Raw genomic sequence first — 21,910 nt, forward strand, 5'->3', positions numbered from 1 at the left:
TTTATAAAACTGGTTTAGGCAATGTGTCAGTGTTTACTTTTCCCTTTAATAGACACCCATTTCACAGTTGGAGAACACCTAGACACAGTGTCCAATGTTACATTATTAGTAGCTGTATGTAAAACTTCAGCCCTGTCTCAACGCAAAAGCAGGATGGCTTAGCAGCAGAAACCGACGGGAGTTTTGGAATAAATGCTGTTTATGCGTCTCCACTAGGAGCCATGGAAGAGCAATATTAAAAATGTCTTACCTGGGCTCCTGGGTGGCTCAGTCGGTTAAGCCATGACTCTTGGTCTTGGCCCAGGTCATCTACCAGTTCGTGAGTTTGCACCCTGCATCGGGCTCTGCGCAGACAGTCTCGAGCCTGCTTGGGATTCTCTCTCTCCCTGCCCCTCCCCTATGCAACATGCTCTTTCACTCTGTCTCAAAATAAATAATAAACTTTTAAAAGAGAGATATCCTAACTTAAAAAAAAAGTTCTACCTGTAAGGGAAAACCCAATGTTTTCTTTGAGGTTACTCTTCTGTAATGTGCTGCCTTTTTTTCTTTTAATACCTCATAATTTTGGGAAAGCACTTTTCCAATTAATATAATGGTGTACAGGGAGGAGGGTAGAATAATTTTTTACTAATATGTACTAATTATACAGTTTTAGTGGGTGTTGGCAGGTAGTGAAGGTCATCTTAACACTTTTTTGCTGTGTCATATTAGTTACATTTAACAAGTGAAGTTTATATACTTATATATAACCCACAGGATTTGTTACTACTACCTAGCTTTTTGATAGCTAATATATAGAATTTATCTGTATCATTCCTTTTGTTTGTTTTATTTATTTTTAAGAGCGAGAGAGAGAGAGAGACAAAGTGTGAGCCGGGAAGGGGCAGAGAGTGAGGGAGACACAGAATCCGAAGCAGGCTCCAGGCTCTGAGCTGTCAGCCAGATCCCGTCGCGGGGCTCGAACTCATGAACTGTGAGATCATGACCTGGGCCGAAGTTGGATGCTTAACTGACTGAGCCATTCAGGATTCTGTGTCATTACTTTTTAAATGATACTGTATGGAGGCTAGAGGTTCCAAGGATGGGACTGAGCATGTCTTCAACCCCTCATACTCCCATCACAATAAGAGAGTATCCTGCTGTACATATCGGGCTTCCATTCGTGCATTTGTTTTATTTTAGTCTACTGACAGACCCAAGCGCTGTTACAGGTATTCTAGCTGTGACATGACAGGCAAAGTCCCTGTGTTCAGGGAGCTTTTCTCTCCTAGTAGAAGAGACAGACAATATGAAATAGACAAACAGGATAATTTCATATTGTGGTCTGTGCTATAAAGAAAATAGTGATTTGACATGGTAATGGAATGTGACAGGAGGTGGTAAGGTAAAGGCTCTTTTAGGGGGTAACTTGTGAATTGACATTTGCAGGAAGAGCAGCAAGCCATGTAAGGAAAGAATTCGGTGGCTTAAAGTTGGGAAAATATTAGGCAACTATTTCTTTGAAAGAATTTTCTTCTTTAATCTTTTGTGTTATTCTTAAAGATAAATACTCTTAAGTCTCCTTTTTTCATGGTGTACCTAGTACTGTTCAAAAGCATTGGGGGGAAAAAAACAAAATACTCAAAAGCAAGTAACAGTTCTTAATATTTTGAGAGTTCCTTGTCTGAGAGATAAACTCTGTTTTTCCCTTAGTTTGGCTTCCGAGGTCCTTCAGTAGTTTTTTCTTAATTTAGCTTTACACCCCTTTTAGCTCATCTATAGAAAGTTTATGTTCCTATCCCACTAATTTTAGTGGGAATCGTTATTGCTCTCTGAACCCTTGTCATCCTGTGCTTTCCTTACGCCATTTCTCATATTGTTTTTCTTGACCGAAGTTTATTCTTCATTTCATTTTATCCAGTTAAATCTTTTGTTAGATGATCTTTGTAATCTCTTTGTAATTTCCTTTACTATCTTAATATAAACTGAGAGTTACAAGTGTGTGAAACATATGAGAGCGTAGCACATACTTGAGGATTCCTTTGTTTTCATTTTGCGACCATTTCTAGATTGAAGAATACCATGAGGCTTCCAAAGTTGAAACTGATTACTTTGCTCAATTGATTATAGTCAGGAGGTAAAATTACTTGGAGACACATAGGCATGACAGGACCTGCCTCTCTTTCGCCTTGTTTGCTGTACTCTCTCTAAAGGCATCAGCTTGGGAAAGGATAGTTTCCAACTACATTGTCTCCTACCCACCTATTCAGAATCTTAGGATAATTTGGTAAGTTTCCTAAAACTCAATTTTTTTCATGCTAACCTATGCTATATTCTTTTCTCTTTCAAAGGAATGCGTTCCTTACTTTGGCGAGCCACATAGTTAATATAAATACAAGAAAACAGAACAATGTGAGTTGTAATCTAATTACACTCCATACAAATAGCTGTTAAGGAGAGATGTGCTATGAGAGGGGGCTTGTTTTAGGTTGGAGGATTAGGAAGGGCATTTCTAAGGATGTGGCTTTTAAGCTGAGACCGAAGAAATGGATGACCAAGAGATAGGCAGATAAAGAATGGGAGATAGAGGTGAGATAGAGTGTATGAAGGATCTAGGGTAGGAAAGAACTGGGCATGTATTCAAAAACTTGAAAGTGGCCAGGATAGCTCAGGTGTAGAGAGCAAGGTGTGGTTAGTGCTGCAGAATAAGGCTGGAAGGGTAAGTAGGGCCAGAGAAGTTGAATGGCTTCCCACTGTAACCATTAAAATTCAAGACACCTGTCATGATTGAAGATACAGGCTTGAAAGATTACTTCGACTGCTCTGTAGAGACTGTTTTCAAATGGAGACCAGAATGAAAGTGGGAGAGCAGTTTGAATATTACAGTGAACCCAGTGAATTTCTACTGGAATTCATAAGAATGAAGAGATCCTTACTTCAAGATTAGTTCTACATCAGCCCTGTCTTGCTGTTTGCTCTGTGTCGTACTGAATTAAGTGCTTGAGATCATTGAAGAGTCCAGAGTCCTGTGTTGATAGTTTTTCTAAACAATTAGAAGTAATTCTGCACACTGTCCAGCCAGTATCTTATTTGACAAGTGAAGATAATTGTAGAAGGTGGGTGACCTCTCCTCACTTTTATTTAGTAAGGCAGAGGCAAAGTCTGGACTGAAGCCCATATTTACCTGCTTGAGTGCTGTTTTCCCCATGTGGTTCTCAATTTTAAATGTCTTTTTAAAAATTGAGGTATAGGGGCGCCTGGGTGGCTGAGTCGGTTGAGCATCCAACTTCAGCTCAGGTCATGATCTCACGGTCCATGAGTTTGAGCCCCGTGTCGGGCTCTGTGCTGTCAGTTCAGAGCCTGGAGCTTGCTTTGGATTCTGTGTCTCCTCTCTCTCTGCCCCTCCCCGACTCACACTCTGTCTCTTTATCAAAAGATGAATAAACGTTAAAAAAAAAAAATTGAGGTATAATTCGCATACCACACAATTGCCACCACCACCACGACCCCACCAGTAGCAGTCACTCCCCATTTCTTCCCCTCCCTGCCCACTCCCCATCCACTGATCTGCTTTCTGTCTGGAGAGATTTTTCTGTTGTGGACGTTTCATATAAATGGATTACATGTGGTCTTTTGTGACTGGCCTCTTTCACTTAACATAGTGTTTTCATGGATCACGTATGATGTGTCATGTGTCAGTACTTAATTCCCTCCCCCCCCACCTACCCAGCTTAAAGTTTCTTTACTTCAGTAATTCTTAGATCCTTTAAAGTACATTTAAGTTTTCTATGAGAGAATATCATATACAACTTTTTCCATATTTACATGACCATGTGACATTTTGTATTCAAAGCATCTCATAGAATTAGAGTTTAAGAAATGATGAATTAAGGGTTTCTGTCTAAGCTAGACAAGTCAAAGTCACATTAAAGTTACGGCAGGTTTTGTTTTTTTGTTTTTGTTTTTTTTTTTTTTTTTGGTGTGTAATCCACCTCCTGTACAGTTGACTAATTTAAAGGGTGCAGTTCAGTGGTTTTTAGTATACTCCCAGTTGTGCAACCATCACCACCACCCATTTTAGAACAATGTTATTACCCAAAAAGAAACCCTATAGCTTTCACCTTGCCCCCAGTCTTAGGCAGCCTTTATGTCTCTATAGATGTGCCGATTGTGGATGTTTCATCCTAGTGGAATCCTACAAGGTACAGTCTTTTGTGACTGGCTTCTTGGATTTAGCATAACATTTTCAGTTTATCCATGTTACACTTTATGGCAGTACTTGTTCATTTTTATTGTCGGATAATATTCTGTATCTTATTTATCTGTCAATCAAGTAGACATCTTGTTTGTTCCTATCTTTTTTTTTTTTGTTTTATTTTTGAGAGAGACAGACAGTGCACAAGCATGGGAGGGGCAGAGAGAGAGGGAGACACAGAATCTGAAGCAGGCTCCAGGCTCTGAGCTGTCAGCACTGAGCCTGATACGGGGCTTGAACTCAAGAACTATGAGAGCATGACCTGACTGAAATTGGAGGCTTAACCGACTGAACCACCCAGGTGCCCTGGGTTTGTTCCTATCTTTTGGCTGTTATGGACTCTGAACATTTGTGGACACATGTTTTCATTTCTCTTGGATATATACCTAGAAGTAGAATTACTGGGTCATATAGTTCTGTGTTTAACCTTTTAAGGAAATGCCAGACTGTTTTCCAAAGCAACTTAGTATTTTATATCTTCAACACCAGTGTGTATGAGGATTTTGGTTTCTCTACATCCTCCTCAACACTTGTCCATCTTTTTTGACTATAGCTATCCTCATGGATGTGAAGTGGTGTTTCATTGCAGCTTTGCTTTGCATTTCCCTAATAGCTAATGTTGGTGAGCATCTTTTCATGTGCTTTTTGGTCATTTGTATGTCTTTGGAGAAATGTTTGTTATCTTTTAGTCATTTAAAAAGTACTGTTTGGGGACACCTGGGTGTCTCAGTCGGTTAAGTGTCCGACTTCGGCTCAGGTCATGATCTCGTGGTTGGTGGGTTTGAGCCCCGCCTGCGTCGGGCTCTGTGCTGATAGCTCAGAGCCTGGAGCCTGCTTCAAATTCTGTGTCTCCCTCTCTCTCCGCCCCTCCCATGCTCGTGCTCTGTCTCTCTCTCTCAATAATAAATGTTTAAAAAAATTTTTAAATAAAGTACTGTTTGTCTTTTATTGAGTTGTAAGAGTTCCTACTAGTAGATCTAGGTAAATGTCCTTTGCATATATATGATTTGCAAATATGTTTTCCCATTCTGTGGATTGACTTTTCACTTCCTTGATGGTGTCCTTTGGAGCACAAAAGCTTTAAATTTTGGCAGAGTTTAATTTATATTTTTTCTTTTTTCACTTGTACTTTTGGTGATGATTCGAGCTTATATTTACTTATAACAGTTTTAGTTTCATCTCTTACATTTAGGTCTGTGATTCATTTTGTATTATACGTATGTATAGTGTATAATGTATGTATGGGGTGAGGAAGGAGTCCAACTCAACTTTATTCTTTTGCATGTACACCTTCCCTTAAAATATGTTGTAAAATTCCATTTCTAGTCTGTAGGTAAATATAAATATGTTACCTACACGTTAGAGTAAGAAAGATGTGGGTAGTTCTTTTTTTTTAATATGAAATTTATTGTCAAATTGGTTTCCATACAACACCCAGTGCTCATCCCAACAGGTGCCCTCCTCAACACCCATCACTCACCCTTCCCTCCCTCCCTCCCACCCCCCATCAACCCTCAGTTTGTTCTCAGTTTTTAAGAGTCTCTTATGTTTTGGCTCCCTCCCTCTCTAACTTTTTTTTTTCTTCCCCTCCCCCATGGTCTTCTGGTAAGTTTCTCAGGATCCACATAAGAGTGAAAACATATGGTATCTGTCTTTCTCTGTATGACTTACTTCACTTAGCATAATACTCTCCAGTCCATCCACGTTGCTACAAAAGGCCATATCTCATTCTTTTCTCATTGCCACGTAGTAATTCATTGTGTATATAAACCACAATTTCTTTATCCATTCATCAGTTGATGGACATTTAGGCTCTTTCCATAATTTGGCTATTGTTGAAAGTGCTGCTATAAACATTGGGGTAGAACTCAACTTTGTTCTTTTGCATGTACACCTTCCCTTAAAATATGTTGTAAAATTCCATTTCTAGACTGTAGGTAAATATAAATAATATGTTACCTACACATGTTAGAGTAGAAAGATGTGGGTAGTTCTAAAGGAAGTATGTAATACATACTTTTCACAAAGTAGTTTGTATCACTGTGCAGAAAAATAGGTAGCATATTCATTTGGGATAAACATAAAGGATAGCAGTACTGCTTTTAAAACAAGCATTATTAATGAAATTCAGTGAAAGCTGCATCTTTCATTTATCTCTGCTAGTTTAATTTTTGGTCCTTACTCTTAACAAAGGAATCTCTTTGATATCATTTGTTTGTGATAGATACAACAGCAGGTATGTTGTATGATGTTGTTGGTGATGAAGTTTTTCAAAGTGGTGAGCATCTTGGTAAGAGTTTGAAACAGAACTAAGTACAGTACAATCTAAATTTCTAGAAAAATTTGCATATTGTGTTAAGCAGAATTAGGTTCTAGGCTTAGCTAATTATAAGCTAATTTTTTAGATGGGACAGATCTTTGAGAAATGGCCTCTGTACACTAGGCATCTCTGGCCCTCTTTCACTAATTGTCAGTGGGTACCTTCATCTAGAACGGTGCTGTCCAGTGAGCCATGTATGCAGTTTTATTCTACCAGCCAACATCTGACGTTAATTTTAATCATATATACTATTTAACCCAACATATCGAAAACAGGTCATTATGTAATCCATATGAAAATATTAATTGTGCTATTTTATATTTTTTGTATTGAGTCTTTGAATCCAGTGTGTGTTTTGTACACACAGCGGATTTCAATTTAGAGTAGCCACATTTCAAGTGCTCAACAGCTATGTGTGGCCTAGTGAACTATCACTTGTATAACACAGATCTCGAAGGAGTAACTCAACTACAGGGGACTGTCCAGTGCAAGCCTGTTGTCAACACATTATCTTATTCATTTCCACCCTCACCGAGAAACGTAGTCTGATTAGCTACATTTTGCTTTTCCACCACCGTTGAGCTCGTGTACAAGTAGTAAATTGGAGAATGACATCAATATAAACTGAAACTGTGTTCGTTCATATGTGAAATTTTTTTTTTCTAGGCAGGGAGAATCAGAATAGCAGGAGTAGGTTATGACCTTCAAATAGAAAGGATAAAGCCCTCAACCAGCTGCTGCACAGGCAAGACCCCTAAAGTCAAGTCTACTCCCCCAGCCTTCATGGCTCCCTGTCTGTGGCAAGTTGCACTTTCTTCTCTGTCCATTTTAACTGTAGCCTCAATGCTCAGAACTTCACTTCTCTGTTCTCAGCCTCAGCAAGCTGCATTTCTTTCCTAATTTTTTTTGCGTTTTTAATATCCCCTGAAACAATCTACAACCGTGCTGAGCTGCTTGCCTGTGCTATTCAAGTTTTTGTTTATGCTCTGGTTGTAATAAAGTTGCATAATTTTGAGTGATTTGCTCTTATTCTATTTTTCCCATAAGACTTATTTTTAGTGTGAGTTTGCAGAATTTAAGGTTTTTCAGGAAAATATTTGTCATGTTATGGTAAAATTACTCATTATAGGTGTGGCTTTCCTTCTAAAAATCTCCTTATTTTTAACTGTTTGTGGCCTCTTTCTTTGAACTGTTCAAAGGAAGACTGAAGACAGTGGAAGGCAGTAGAGCATTTAAAATAAAAGTGTGGCCTGGATACTGACCATATTAAAACCCTCTTATGAAAAATTTATGTCTTGGGGGTCTCATCCCATATACCATGAATCAGAATCTTTGTGACATTCAACCTTGAAATCTATATTTTTTTAATATACTAAAGTTTGAGATCTGCTGAACCTTATTCAGGCATACTTACTATCTGCTTTTATTAGTTTGAATAGCAGTTTAGGGTGGTTGAAATCTTGCATTTAGCATTCTAGGTATACCTTACCCATTCCAGTTATTTGTTGAAGGCATTAAGACTTAATTTCTAAGTCTGAGGATCTGATAACGGTTGTTCTGAATAAGGATACAAATGCTGTGATATTTATCCCTAAGTAGAATGAAAACTGTTGTTTCACTTTTTGAAAAGCTGGTTGCATTTCCCAGCCTTGTTTGATCATATAGAAGTTTATACCTGCTGTTTTTCCTCTACGCAGGCACCCTTACTTTATCTTAGATTAACGCCCAATCTAGCAATATTTTAGTATCGTAGGTCTCACAGTCATTATTACAATTAAAAGAGAAACAGTAGCCATAGGTAATACTTAAATGGTTGGCTCTCACTGTGTTCTGATAAAACTATTGATGAAAACTTATATCCAGCAGGTTGTATTTTGCTGATACCTGGATTCTAGTCTGACATTAGCATCTAATCATGTTAGTACATCTCTGTTTCATTTCTGCCTTTGCTTAAACATAGACCTATAACCCCTTTATTCCACTCCCCACCCTACCTTTAAACCTAAATCTCAGTAATATCCTTTTCTTAGAGGTCTTTAAGACTTGCTTCACCAGTCCGCACTTTTAATTTTTTACGCTATCGTTTAAAGTTGATTTTATCCCGCTTATCCATAAATACTACCTTTCTCAGATTTTTTAAGTAGTGAGCCCTTTTTTGGTAATATACAGAGAGCATTGGGGAGCCTGGGTGGCTCAGTTGGTTAAGCATCTGACTTCAGCTCAGGTCATGATCTCACTGATGGTGAGTTCGAGCCCCTCATCGGGCTCTGTGCTGTCAGTTCAGAGCCTGGAGCCTGCTTCAGATTCTGTGTCTCCCCCTCTCTCTCTGCCCCTCCTCTATTCACACTCTGTCTCTCTCAAAAATAAATAAACATTAAAAAAAATTTGTTTTTAAATATACAGAGACCATAAAGGGTACCAGACCATATAAACAGCTTTTGCTTCTATTATTTTCCTGGGCCAGACAGCATCTATGAGACTGTCTTTAACCGGCTTTATATGTATATTTATATATTATATTAATTATTATATATATAAGTGTATGTATGTGTATACGCATTTTTTTCCTCACCAGCATATAATCTTCCTTTGTGCACTTGTATAGTCAGTGGATATAGTATTAAAATTCTGAGTTCAAGTTTTATGCATCTTTGGATATATTGCCATCCACAAATCACTTATTTTTTTCTCTCAGTCTTAGATTCTGCAACCTACTAATAAAAATTTGTGTTCTGGGGAACCTAGGTGGCTCTGTCGGTTGAGTGTCCGACTTCAGCTTGGTTCATGCGTTCAAACCCTGCATTGGGCTCTCTGCTGTCAGTGTGGAGCCGACATCGCATCCTCTGTCCCCCTTTCTGTGTACCTTCCCTGCTTGCTTGCTCGCTCGCTCTCTTTCAAAAACAAATACACATTAAAAAACAACGGAAAACTTGTGTTCTTACTCTAAAATACACAAACTCATTGTAGGGCAGTATACAAAAACTCATGTGAATTTTTAAGATAAAAGATTTAGAAGAAATTTTGTGATGTAGCACTTTTTGTATAGGTATGGCAAATGTAGCTCTGAAAATCATAACCACCATCACCATTAACTCTGATGCTGGGTGTGTATCATCACTATACTTTTCTACTTGGGTGTTACTTCAGTTTGGAAAGAACTACATGGAGAAATGAAGACTCAAATGGCATACCCCCCAAAACTGCATTAGAAGATAATATAAATTGTAGCTTTTATTATAGAGAGTTAGTTTTAACTTAATATAATCATGTTATTCAGAAGCAAATCTGCCCTGCCTTAAGTTCTTAAGCACACCCTTCTGGCTAGAATGTACGGATTTATTGCCTACCATATCATATCATGCTTTTTATAAAAACCTCTTTTACTTAGTTTTGAATTCTCTTTAAGAATGTCAGTTTATTTTTAGTCTCTTACTAAAATATCTGTGTCTTAATCTTGCTTCTCACTTCTAAGTTTCAGTTGTTTTGCTAAGTGGTCTAGATAAATCTGTTTCACAGGATGTAGACTCTAATCCCTATTGAAAAAGCTCCTGTCTCTGAAAGTGCCTTCTCTCTTAACAGCTGATTCAGTTTTCTCTTCTCTCTAAAGTCTTAGACTGGTGTGCCTCTGTACTTGGCGTTTTTGACGATTATGTTACGCCCTCTGAAAACACATACACCAGGCCTGAAAGCTCTCTGATACCATCTGTGTCAGACTTGTGGAAAGTACACTGTTTCTTCAGAGGCGAGAGCTTAGCTAATTGGGTGGTTGTCAATTTTTGAATTTTTGTTGATAGTAAGAATAACATTAAAGTGGAGTAGATTCGTGGATTTTAACCTCATGGGAGGCTCAGTCAGTAGACCTCATTCCTAATATACCTTATGTTTATTTTTTTGAAGTTTGTTTATTTTGAGAGAGACTGAGATAGCACAGGTGGGGGAGGGACAGAGACAGGGTGAGAGAGAGCATCCCAAGCAGGCTCAGCGCTGTCACCGTGGAGCCAAAACCCATGAAACTGAGATCCTGACCTGAGCTGAAACCAAGTCAGATGCTTAACCAGCTGAGCCATGCAGGCACTCCAAATATACCTTACGTTTATAGAGTACTTCACTTATCATGTCTTCTCAACAAATCTTTAATTTGGGTCTTTTATTTCATAGATTTAAGCATAGATTGTCTTGCTTAAGAATATATACAAGTAAATGTCAGGGCATCTAACACAGGCTTCTTAAAGGATTATTCTAGGATTCTTTTCAGTCTTTAAAATTGGCCTTGATTTTCTTTATTTTCAACATATCTTTGGAAATTTCAATGGGAATCTCAACTCTACTAGGGATGTATAAATATGACATTCCAAGTGTGTATTATTCTGCTTTTTATTTGTAAACCTGACTTTAAAATAAGAGTTCTAAAGAGTGCAAAATTTGGCATAGATCTGATTTTCTTAAAAACCTGGGAGTATTGCCTTTTCTTTGTAACTGAGTGTGTTGGGACTTGGTGATTGTCTAAGAGGCTCACAGGACCCAGTGTGTAATTACTACCCTGGCTATGACCTATTATTGTGAAAAGATACAAAGCATAGTCAGCTAAGGGAAAAGGTATGCAGAGTAAAGCCTGGAGGAGACCAGGTGTGGGCCTCCAAGAGTCTTCTTCCAGTAGAGTCAGACAAGACATACTTCTTCGTTCCTTCAGCAGTGAATTGTGACAATACATGTGAAATGTTGACTACACGGGAGGTTTATTAGAGAATTAGTACCCAAGATTTTTACTGGATTTGGCTTGTCGTTACATAGGCACCTCTCCCTAGCACGTACCAAAAATCTGGATTCCCAATAGGAAAGCATATGTTAAGCATAAACCATATTGCATGCACAAACAGCTTAGAGCCAGTGAGCAACTGTCAGCTGTTGTGGGAACTCTCCAGAAATCTAGGTTCCCACATGTGAGCCAAAGGCCAACTGTGTAAGCGGGCTTTTCTAAGGATAGCAGTCTTAGCCCGGCTCTGATAACTTTTCTGCACACTGAATTAATCTTGACTGATTTCGTCTTGATTGTGTTTTACGTTGTTTATTGAAGAATGTTTAGCCAACTGTATTAAAGTTTAGGGTGTTTTATATAAACACATTCCATACAGCAAGAAAAAAATTAAAAACAAGTAGATGAAGAAGTCTATCAAGCAGTAGCCTTGTTGAGAAATTTCCTGTTATACCACCTCTGTTTTGCCAGGTTCTTAAGTAACCCTCTTTTGTCACTTCACTAGCTTTTTTGGGTCTTTGGATCTGCTTCTGGCATCCCTTGCAAACTGGCCCTTATCCAAGGTTAAGTGTTGGTCATTGCCTTTACTCTTGCCATATTCTTACTTCATTCCAAGCTCATAGTGCTTGTTTATATTATCATGCAAGGTAAAGTTAGAGTCTCCTACCTTTCACTTCTAATGGAGGAGACTTCCAGATCCCCTTCTGAATTCCTGGTTCTGTGTAGATCTGCTGACCACTTCCACTTGAGTATCTTAAAACTTTATAGTCCCCTTCTGTCCCCAGTTCACTTTCTTATCCACCTAGTTTCCTCTGCTGATATAGTTAATTCTTAATTATTTCTACTAATAACAACTCTGGTTCTAAGTGCTAATTCCTAGACCAGTCATCCATTTAAATTACTCTTTCCACTTTTTTGTTCATTATAGGGTACCCTCCATACCATTGACAGCGTAGTTGTTTTTCTTTTTTTTTTTTTTTTTTTTTTTTAACAAAAGTTGAATTATGGTACCTTGTTGCTGAAAAATAAACATGTGGAATGAAATTTGAAATACTAGCAATTAGACTTTTATGATGAACCTTTTCATATCCTTACCAGCGTTTTTACAAGTCTATGTTTTTATACCTTGGCTTTAAAATTTTTTTTTTTTTTTTTTTTTACTATTTATTTTTGAGAGTGAGAGCAAGAGGGGAGAGGCAGAGAGAGGGGGAGACACAGAATCTGAAGCACTTCCAGGCTCTGAGCTGTCAGCACAGAGCCCAACGCAGGGCTAGAACTCATGACTCGTGAGATCATAACCTGAGCCGAAGTTGGACGCTTAACCGACTGAGCCACCCCGGTGCCCCTCTTTTTTTTTTTTTTTTTTTTTTTTTTACAGACTGTGAACACTTATCATCTCTGATGGTCTCTGAGATGTGTGGTTTATTCATAAAACTTATGAATTACTTTAAAAACCATTCTTAGGTAGAGTTGGTCCTGTTATTAGGGGACTTGATAACATTTCACCATCTTGAAAGGGAAGTACTTTCCCTAAGATTTAGTTTTCTTGATATTGTTTTAGTTAAAAAATTGGCAGAACTCTTTAAAATAAAGTTGTAGGAGCTATTTAAGAAATTGAAAAATAGGGGTGCCTGGGTGGCTTGTCAGTTAAGCATCTGACTCTTGATTTTGGCTCAGGTCATGATCTTGCGGTTCTTGAATTTGAGCCCTACATCCCCACATCGGGCTCTGTGCTCACAGTGTGAAGCCTGCTTCTCCCTCTCTCTGCCCCTCCCTCCACTTGTGTGTGTACTCTCTCTCTCAGTAATACGTAAATGTTCAAAAATATTTTTAAAAAGAAATTTAAAAATAATTGCAAAAACATATTGGATATTTGTGACTTTTAGTTGTGTATCGCTTGAAATTTTGTGACTTTTTTCTTTATGTGTGGTTGTGTTTCTGTCTTTCCCTGATATAACTTATTTAAAAAAAAAAAAACAAAAACAAGTTGCCAGAAATGATATAGATTAGGTTTTGCTCATCTAAATATAGTTAACATTTTTCCTTAGGCTGTCAGCCATGTAAGATACATGCTCTTCAAGCCACATCTTTAGTTGGCTCACAAATGCTTAATATTGCAAGAAGTATGAATATGTATATATTCCTGATGCTTATGTAAAATGATTTAGGGTTACACGGTGATCTGTAGTATGGTAGAAACCAGTTGAAATTAAACATGAAATATGATTTATAATTCACTTTGCTCTTTATTTCTTTTAAGGGACCAGTTACTCTCCACAAGAAAATTCACACAACCACAGTGCTCTTCATAGTTCAAATTCACATTCTTCTAATCCAAGCAATAATCCAAGCAAAACTTCAGACACAGTAAGTATATAAACATGCTCACTTTTGGTTTTTGGGTTTTTTCTGTTTGTTCCATTTATTGCCCTACCCACCTCCACTCTCCACCCCTTCAACCAAGTCTTTTGTTGTTGTTGTTGTTGTTGTTGTTAAATCTAATGTCTTTTTTTTTTTTTTTAAGTAAGTGTTGACCTTTTTAAAAACGTATTTGAAGTAATGAGCTTACCTTTTAGTAGAATTGAGAATACTTGGGAGACACCACTTTGATATTTCTTCACTTTTTTACTGTACAGAGCAAAATCTACTGTTGCAATATCTGAGATATAAAGATCTGTAGATTATGAAACTTCTATAGTTACCTAAAGTGGTTTAACTTGAGCTTGTTCTCCTTCTATAATATGTACACATCTTACAACATCTGTTAAGAGCATCTCCTGTGTTACACACTGTACTAAACACTAGTGATGCAAAGATTCCTGTCCTCAAGGGAATTTAAGTCAGGAATTTTAGATATTTCTAAACTGAAGTAATAACTCAGCTTGTATTTTTTAAAGTCCATTTTACAAAAGTTGCCAAGCATATGCTAGGTTGTAGCTATATAGTACTAAGAAAATGTGGCCCATCCTAAAGGAACTTTTGGACCTGTGGTGAAAACTGAAGAGTGAACAGTTACAACAGTGTGTGTTAGGGGTGCCTGGGTGGCTCAGTCGGTTGGGCGTCCGACTTTGGCTCAGGTCGTGATCTCACAGTCTGTGAGTTCGGGCCCCGCATCAGGCTCTGTGTGGACAGCTCAGAGCCTGGAGCCTGCTTTGGATTCTGTGTCTCCCTCTCTCTCTGCCCCTCCCCTGCTCACAGTCTGTCTCTCTCTCTGTCTCTGAGAAATGAATAAACCTTAAAAAAAATTTTTTTTTTTTAAACAGTGTGAGTTAAAGTTGCTTTGGGAGCACTCAGAAGGAGAACTCCCAGCTTGGATGAGAGTAAGATATTAAAGTACAAATAACACTACTGAGCAGATTGAATAGAACTTAGCCAGTTGAAGAGGTCTGGAATTTGTGTGCTATGCAAAGGGAACAGCATCTACAAAGACAGTGAAGTGTGAGATAGCCCAGTGTATTTGGAGAACGGCAAGGATTTGGTAGTGTGAAAGAATGGCAAGAGTTCAGGTTACAGACGTGAGTGGGAGCCAGATCACAAAAAAAAATATATCTCACCAAGGAATATGAATTTTATAGAAAGGCAGTGGAGAGCTATTGAAGCATAGAATTGGTGAAGTAACCTCATACTTGCAATTTAAAAAATTCTATCCGGTAGTACCTTGGAAAATCTAGGAAGGAAAGAACAACTAGAAGACTATAGAAGTGGAGGTTGAATCCAACAGATTTTGCTTTGGTGATCATCATGACTTAATCAGCATTGAAAGGTGCTTGGGATTATTTCTTGTCCCTTGTTGAAGCCGTGTGGATAGTACATTTCTGCAGAAAGTCGAAACATAGATGGTAGTATTTTCATAAAGGTAGATTTAGAATGGTTTTAAATATTGTATTAGTCAGGGTCCAGGTAGGCGAACAAAACAATACTGGATATTTCAGCACAGAAAATTTAATAGTGCAAAGAATTTTATATATAGGATTAAGCAGATACTGCATGCTTTTGAGGACTGAAGAAACAAAAAGGAACATTCAGCTATTGCATCTATAGTAATCACCATTAGGGCCAGAGTACAGTAAGAAGACGTTGTGGTTATTAGAACCTAGTAGTTTAGAGGAGGAGTCCTGCAGAGATCTGGTTAGAACCTCAGTGGTATGAAGCTAGTTCTGGTTTCAGACAGCAGAGAGCCAGAAACTGGAGCCAGCTGTGGCTGCTAGGCTTCTCCTTTCTCCTGCCTTTCAGTCCTGTTCCAGTGCCTACTGTTGGCAGAATCTAACGGGAAGCCAGGTGACTAAATAGAATGTAATTTGCAGTATTACAGAACAGCATAGAAGTGTTGGTGTTGGGGTGCCTGGGTGGCTCAGTCGGTTGAGCATCCGACTTCAGCTCAGGTCATGATCTCACAGCTCGTGAGTTCGAGCCCTGCGTCAGGCTCTGTGCTGACAGCTCAGAGCCTGGAGCCTGCTTCGGATTCTGTGTCTCCCTCTCTCTCTGCCCCTCGCCTGCTCATGCTCTGTCTCTCTCTGTCAAAAATAAATAAACATTAAAAAAAAAAATTTAGTAGGAGTGTGGTGTCGAGACTGAGACAACAGCTTGGTAAACCTTAACCGGTGTTTACCAAACTACTTGTGAGGAGTCATTTCCATTAAGGTGTATAGTCAGGATTTTAGGATGAATCTTTTTTGTGGAAAATGGCTCCATTAATTTACAAAGTAACAAGCAATAACTTAAAGTTCCATTTATCACTCACAATTCTGATTTGGTATTTGCTGACAGTTACAGTGGCAGGCCATGTGGACATTAGTTTAAACAGAATCTTTAATTCAAGGAAAACTAATTCTGGTTATTTTGATTTCCAAGATGACAATGAGCAATCAGAAGTTTGATCAACCCAAATCATGTTAGGGGATTTCATTATGTGGGTGGATGCTAAAGACTGTACTGAAATGGAATGAATTAAGTGTTACATGTTTTCAGAATCAGGATTTCCCTTCTGGTAAATTTCAACTATAGGTATATAATTAATCTCCAAGCAGGTGTCTTTTTTATTATAATGTACCCAGTGGGCATGACACATGTTTTATAAAGTATAAATTTAATCTTACCTGAGAAGTTAGCTTTTGAAACTTCTGCATGTTACTTAGTTGTAAACTGACTTTCTCTTCAAATCACTTCTAATGGAAGTTTTTGAGTAGAAAGTAAAACATAAAATTAGTCTTTAATATTTTCATAATGGAAGAAAAGATGAATATTAGGTAACTTAGGTCAACACAATATGGAATAACTTTTTAAAAAAGTAGTTCTTTTTTCTCTTCGAAGTTTTCACGTTTTAAATCTGTCTTTGAAAATCTTATTTAGTTATCTACAAAGACATTTTATTGTTGGGTGATTTATATTTATAAACTGTTGAAAATCAAATTGAAGTTGTCTTATTTTTTCAGTATTAGATTAAGATGCTCACATGTCCTGTGATGATGAACATTTATTGTGGTTTAACACAGAACCCAGCCCATGGTAACTAGGAAAAAAGCTTTTTGAATGCGTCCTGCTCCCTAATCTAAATCATAATAGGATTTACCTCATGTAGATTATTTTAGATTAGTTATGAGTATCTGTGATTTTTAAGAGGCCTCTAAATTGCTTCATTTAGAAAAAAAAATTATTCCCATTTAAATACATAATTGGTATCTTCCCTTCTGCCTATCCACCAATTTTGATTTGCTAGGGATTCAGTCCTAGTTTGAATTCGGTCCTAGATGACTTTGCATTTATATATCAGCTCTACTGTTAGGGCTTAAGTATCTTCTGCATATTTATTTTTGAGACAGAGAGAGACAGAGCATGAACAGGGGAGGGGCAGAGAGAGAGGGAGACACAGAATCCCAAGCAGGCTCCTGGCTCTGAGCCATCAGCCTAGAGCCCGACATTGGGCTCGAACTCACGGACCGTGAGATCATGACCTGAGCCGAAGTCGGATGCTTAACCGACCGAGCCACCCAGGCGCCCCACAGCTTAATTTTTTAAAAATTAGAAATTTATCAGAGAATTCTTAGGACTCCATGAAATTCTTTTGTTACAGTAAATGCCATCTTCGATGTTGTTGTTCAGTGAACTGTTCCTTAATAACCATTTGTAGGTTAATTCCAAGATTAACCATTTCTTTCCCATGGTCTCACTTGGGGAAGAAGTAGTGGGATTCTGTATTCCAAGAAAGACAGTAGAAAGGGATATGCTTTTTTAAAAAGAGAAAAGCAGTGTTTGCATAAGAGGTAAAAGACATTTTGAATTGGAGAACAGATGGTGCCTATGGAGTACTAACTGTTTAGTACTATTCGTTAAGTGCTTGTTTTCATTCTTTCTCAAGATCTTTCTACATTCATGAGTTTTGAGAGCCTTTGTTTATCTTCTATCAGTATTTGCCATATTAAAAATTAAAAGTTGATAAATATGAAAAATAATTTTTAAATTGGTCAATTGTAAACCCTTAAATGTTAGCGTATGTAATGTTTTTATGAAAAATAACTATAAAACAAAAAAATAGAATCGAATTATCTCTTTAACGCTTGTCTTAATAGAAGATACCTAGAACTTCACATCTGCTCTGCATTCAATCTCCCATGGTTGGGTTCCTGCAGCTTGGTACTTGTAGGCTACTTCTGGAAACTAGAAGGATTGAGAGTTAACTTTCCACTGGTATCAGAAGTTTGGAGGCACATGGGTGATTTCCAGTAGCTTCATTTTTGGGGAGCATACTCCCAAGAGCATAAATGTGGCAGAATCTGCAATATTTTTTCATCTACCCTCAAAATTATTGTGACCTATTTAGAATTGGAGTTGATTTGGTGGAAATAATGGGCATCCAGAAACAGGTGTTGACCCTTTTTTCTGTCACAATTAGTTTTGTGACCTATGGACAACTTGTAAGTTCTCTAGGCTTATTTCCTAGAGAAATTAAAGCAGGGCATGAGAGTTTTGTTCCTCAAGCTTTAAAATTGTTCACTTTACACCTGTGAGCCCAGAAGAAGTGTGGACTACCAAAGTATGACATTGTTTCATTTTGATCTCAAAGCTCCTTTGAGAAAATAGTCAACTTCATCTAGAAGTACACTTGGAAACCTATCCAATTTTCCTGGGGCCAGTGCAGGCACTTAGACTTCATACTTTTTGAGATCAGTTCCATGGAAATGGGGCCTCCTTTTAGACTTTTCTAATTTCTTTTTAATTTAACAGTATCTATAAAATACCTAGAGAATGTGAGAATTTTTGAAAGGCTGGTTTTTGTTACAGGGAAATGAGTGATGCTGCTGACCCTGTGTATTAGACAAGGTTTAGCTAACACTTGGCCCATCTCATGGATTTTGAAGGTGAAACAAATTTATAGCACAAAGCTGTGTTTACATTTTTTTTTTAATTTTGTGCCTTTTTTTTCCACTAAGTAAGTTAATATAGGCAGGATGTTCTCTCTTACATTGTATGTGAGTACTGTTGTGCCATAATGAGTTTAGAACTGCTGCACTGTCCTGTCATCAAATCAGTCAGTTGAGTGGGTTTTCTAAAACACTCTCCCTCCTGCTGCCATGTGACTCGATTTCAGCAATTAAAATTACAATAATGGGGAACTTTTTGTAATGCTTTTCTACAGTCAAGATGTGTTAATTTTGCGTTTCTTATTCTGTGCCTAATCTAATGTAATCTGTTTAATTTTATAGGATTTTCTATTGTTATTTTTGATGGTTTTCAGTAGACCAAGGTTTCCTAAGATATATATACAGAGAATTACATTCTAGGTCAAGATCCCTTTGTTTCATAGTCTTTTTCCATATATATGCTTTGAAAACCTTTGGCATTCTTGATATTGATTGATTAGCATTAACATTTTCTAACTTGTAAAAATGTATTTTTAAGCCTTATGATTCTGCAGATGACTGGTCTGAGCATATTAGCTCTTCTGGGAAAAAATACTACTACAATTGTCGAACAGAAGTTTCACAATGGGAAAAACCAAAAGAGTGGCTTGAAAGGTATTTGCTCTTATTGAAAAATAATTCTTCTTGATTCTACAAGTTAATATCTTAGAACATTCTGAGTTTAGATTTCTTATAGTGAAACTCCTCGTTCTCCTCTTTAGTTATAGGAGTTGGCCCATTGTGTTTTCTATAATTTCTCTTAAAATAAAAAAAATAACTTGGACAGATAAGCAGCTGTCCCCAAGGACTTTGTAAACAGTATATTTAATTATAATTTTATATTCTGTATTTATGTGTCTTACAATTTGTAATAGAGATCTTTATAATTCTTAAAGGATAATATGTTTCCTTCATACATGTAGAATTAATATTGGAGAGTTTTGGTTGTAGGGTTAATGGCATATAAATAATTGGCTATAATATTGCCATCACTGAGAAACATTAATGTTCTGTTAGCTATGTCTCTCTCATCTTCCACACCACTTGATAGTATGGCTGTGTTCAGTTCTTTTATTTTCCATATACCATTTTGTTTTGACCATTTGTTGAGAAGTGGCACATGTAAACTCATTGTACTTGATATTATTTTTATGGGTTTATCCATGTTTTATTTTTAGAGAACAGAGACAAAAAGAAGCAAACAAGATGGCAGTTAATAGCTTCCCAAAAGATAGGGATTACAGAAGGGAGGTGATGCAAGCAACAGCCACTAGTGGGTTTGCCAGTGGAAGTAAGTATTAATTATTGTCTTTGCAACAGTATAATGTTTGATTCACTCCTATAGATCATGTATTTATCTCTGTATGCATAACTGTTTACATATGTAAACTAAAATAATAGTAACATACAGGGTTTCTTTTATGTCAGATCTGTCCCCTTAACCTCCACCATTTTGATTGCTGAAAAGAAAAAGGGTGCACAGAGGAATAGTACATCTATGTATTCATCACTACTTATAATGGCTATAATGCAGCTGAATTGGTGAGAAATAAAATTTCATAATGTGGACTGACTGCTTTTTAAGGCAGGAGTTTTGTGTTTTTTCACCTTTGCTGAATTGTGTCCTATTAAACTGGACAGTGAAATCCCTTCCAAAACTCAGTGTTTCCATCTAATTATTGATTTGTGGCCACACACAGATCGTGACATCCAAATATCGGTGCTTTGTGTTTATCAGGGAGTAACTTTTTTATCCTCATAGCTGGATACTGATTTTGTCATAATCCTAGATCTGTATAACATCTCCATAATGTGGGCATACCTTAATATTTTTTGAGGTCAGATTATGTCTAAGTGGGACAGTATGAGTCCTATACTTTTATTTCTTAATTCAAATTGAGTTTGAATTTGAAGCTTTTTACTAGTGGTAGTCTATTCCCTGTGGCTTCCCTTGCCTGGAATAGAATTTAAATGCCACTGTAGAATTTTTAGGCTCTTTGTCAAATTTGAAATTTTGAGAAGAATCTTAAAAAGATGTGTTCTGGAAATTCTTGGACTTAAGCATTTGAATCTTCCTCCTGTAACTTATGTAGGGGATGTGTTTGGTCTCAGCAGAGGATGCTGATTTTTTGATGGGAAAAACTTTAAGGTGAAACAGATAGTTAACAGTTCTTCAGCACTGAATGTTTAATTTACATTCCTTGGAACATTTAATTTTTTTATATTCGTGAAATTGTACTTAGTTCTCAGAGAACAATGACTTAAAGTACTGAAGTAAAATTAAAACAATTGTATTTTGAGACAGAAGGCTTGGGTTCTAGGTCCATTTCACTTACTACCTTAAGTAACTGACTTCTGGCAAACAATCAAAAATGAGATAAAGGTTTTTCTTTCCAGGTTAAAAAAAATAGCACCCTGCTTATGGGCCTCCCGAACAAACTGCAGAAAAAGGGATATTAGGAGGTATGGAGAAGGAGTGGCAAATGGGTGTAAAAATAATAACTTTATTAAGATATTGGGGCAGGCCTCTCAGTGGCTCATGGTTCCCGGATAGGAAAACAGAGCGTAGTGTGTCTGCTTTGTTCTTTCCAAAATACTCTTATCAGTTAAGTCTCTTTTCCTCCCTTGAGGTAGAGTACATGAGAGAAGTAGTTAAAGAGCTGATGCAAATAATGATGGAAGTGAAAATGTTATTTTTTTGTCTTTTTAATAAACCACCTTTAAGGAAATAAAATCAGTTTTTAAATTGTGTGCTTTTTCTTTCAAAGATGAAATAGTTTTGTCCTTTTTTTCCATAACTTCACAAGTGAGGCATGTTTATTGTTAAAAAATTAGAGGGGTCGGTTTTAAATTCCATCAGCCAGGAACATTTGGGGTTATACTTTTTTTCTGTATGCTTACAAAGGTTTATAAAAACTACATATATATATATATATGTATATGTATATATATATAGGATGATATGTTACTGCTTTTAATCTTTTGTTCAGTAGTATTTCAAGGAAATGTTTCTGTGTCAGTTTATAAATCCATATGTGTTAAATTGGCTGCATGGTTTTCCATTTTTGGTTGTGCCCTCATATATAAATAAGATACTTAGGTGGTTTTTTGCCTTTTCCTAATGTCAACAGTGCTGCGATTCCTATTATTACTTCCTCAGCCAAATTCCTCGAAGTGCAAATGATGAGTCAGTAGGTCTGACTTTG

General features: G+C 37.2%; 1 protein-coding gene across 10 annotated transcripts in view; it reads left to right on the forward strand.

The window, feature by feature from the left end:
- Nucleotides 1–21,910, forward strand: part of WAC (WW domain containing adaptor with coiled-coil) — an 87,295-nt gene that overhangs the window by 36,653 nt on the left and 28,732 nt on the right. For all 10 annotated transcript variants that reach the window (XM_045465782.1, XM_045465785.1, XM_045465789.1 and 7 more), the window contains exons 4-6: nt 13,568–13,674; nt 19,204–19,319; nt 19,883–19,995. In XM_045465782.1, the coding sequence (XP_045321738.1) occupies nt 13,568–13,674; nt 19,204–19,319; nt 19,883–19,995 (336 nt within the window). The remainder of the gene's footprint in view (nt 1–13,567; nt 13,675–19,203; nt 19,320–19,882; nt 19,996–21,910) is intronic.

The sequence above is a fragment of the Leopardus geoffroyi genome, chromosome B4 (genome assembly GCF_018350155.1).
Source record: "Leopardus geoffroyi isolate Oge1 chromosome B4, O.geoffroyi_Oge1_pat1.0, whole genome shotgun sequence".
In the NCBI taxonomy this organism is placed as follows: Eukaryota; Metazoa; Chordata; class Mammalia; order Carnivora; family Felidae; genus Leopardus; species Leopardus geoffroyi.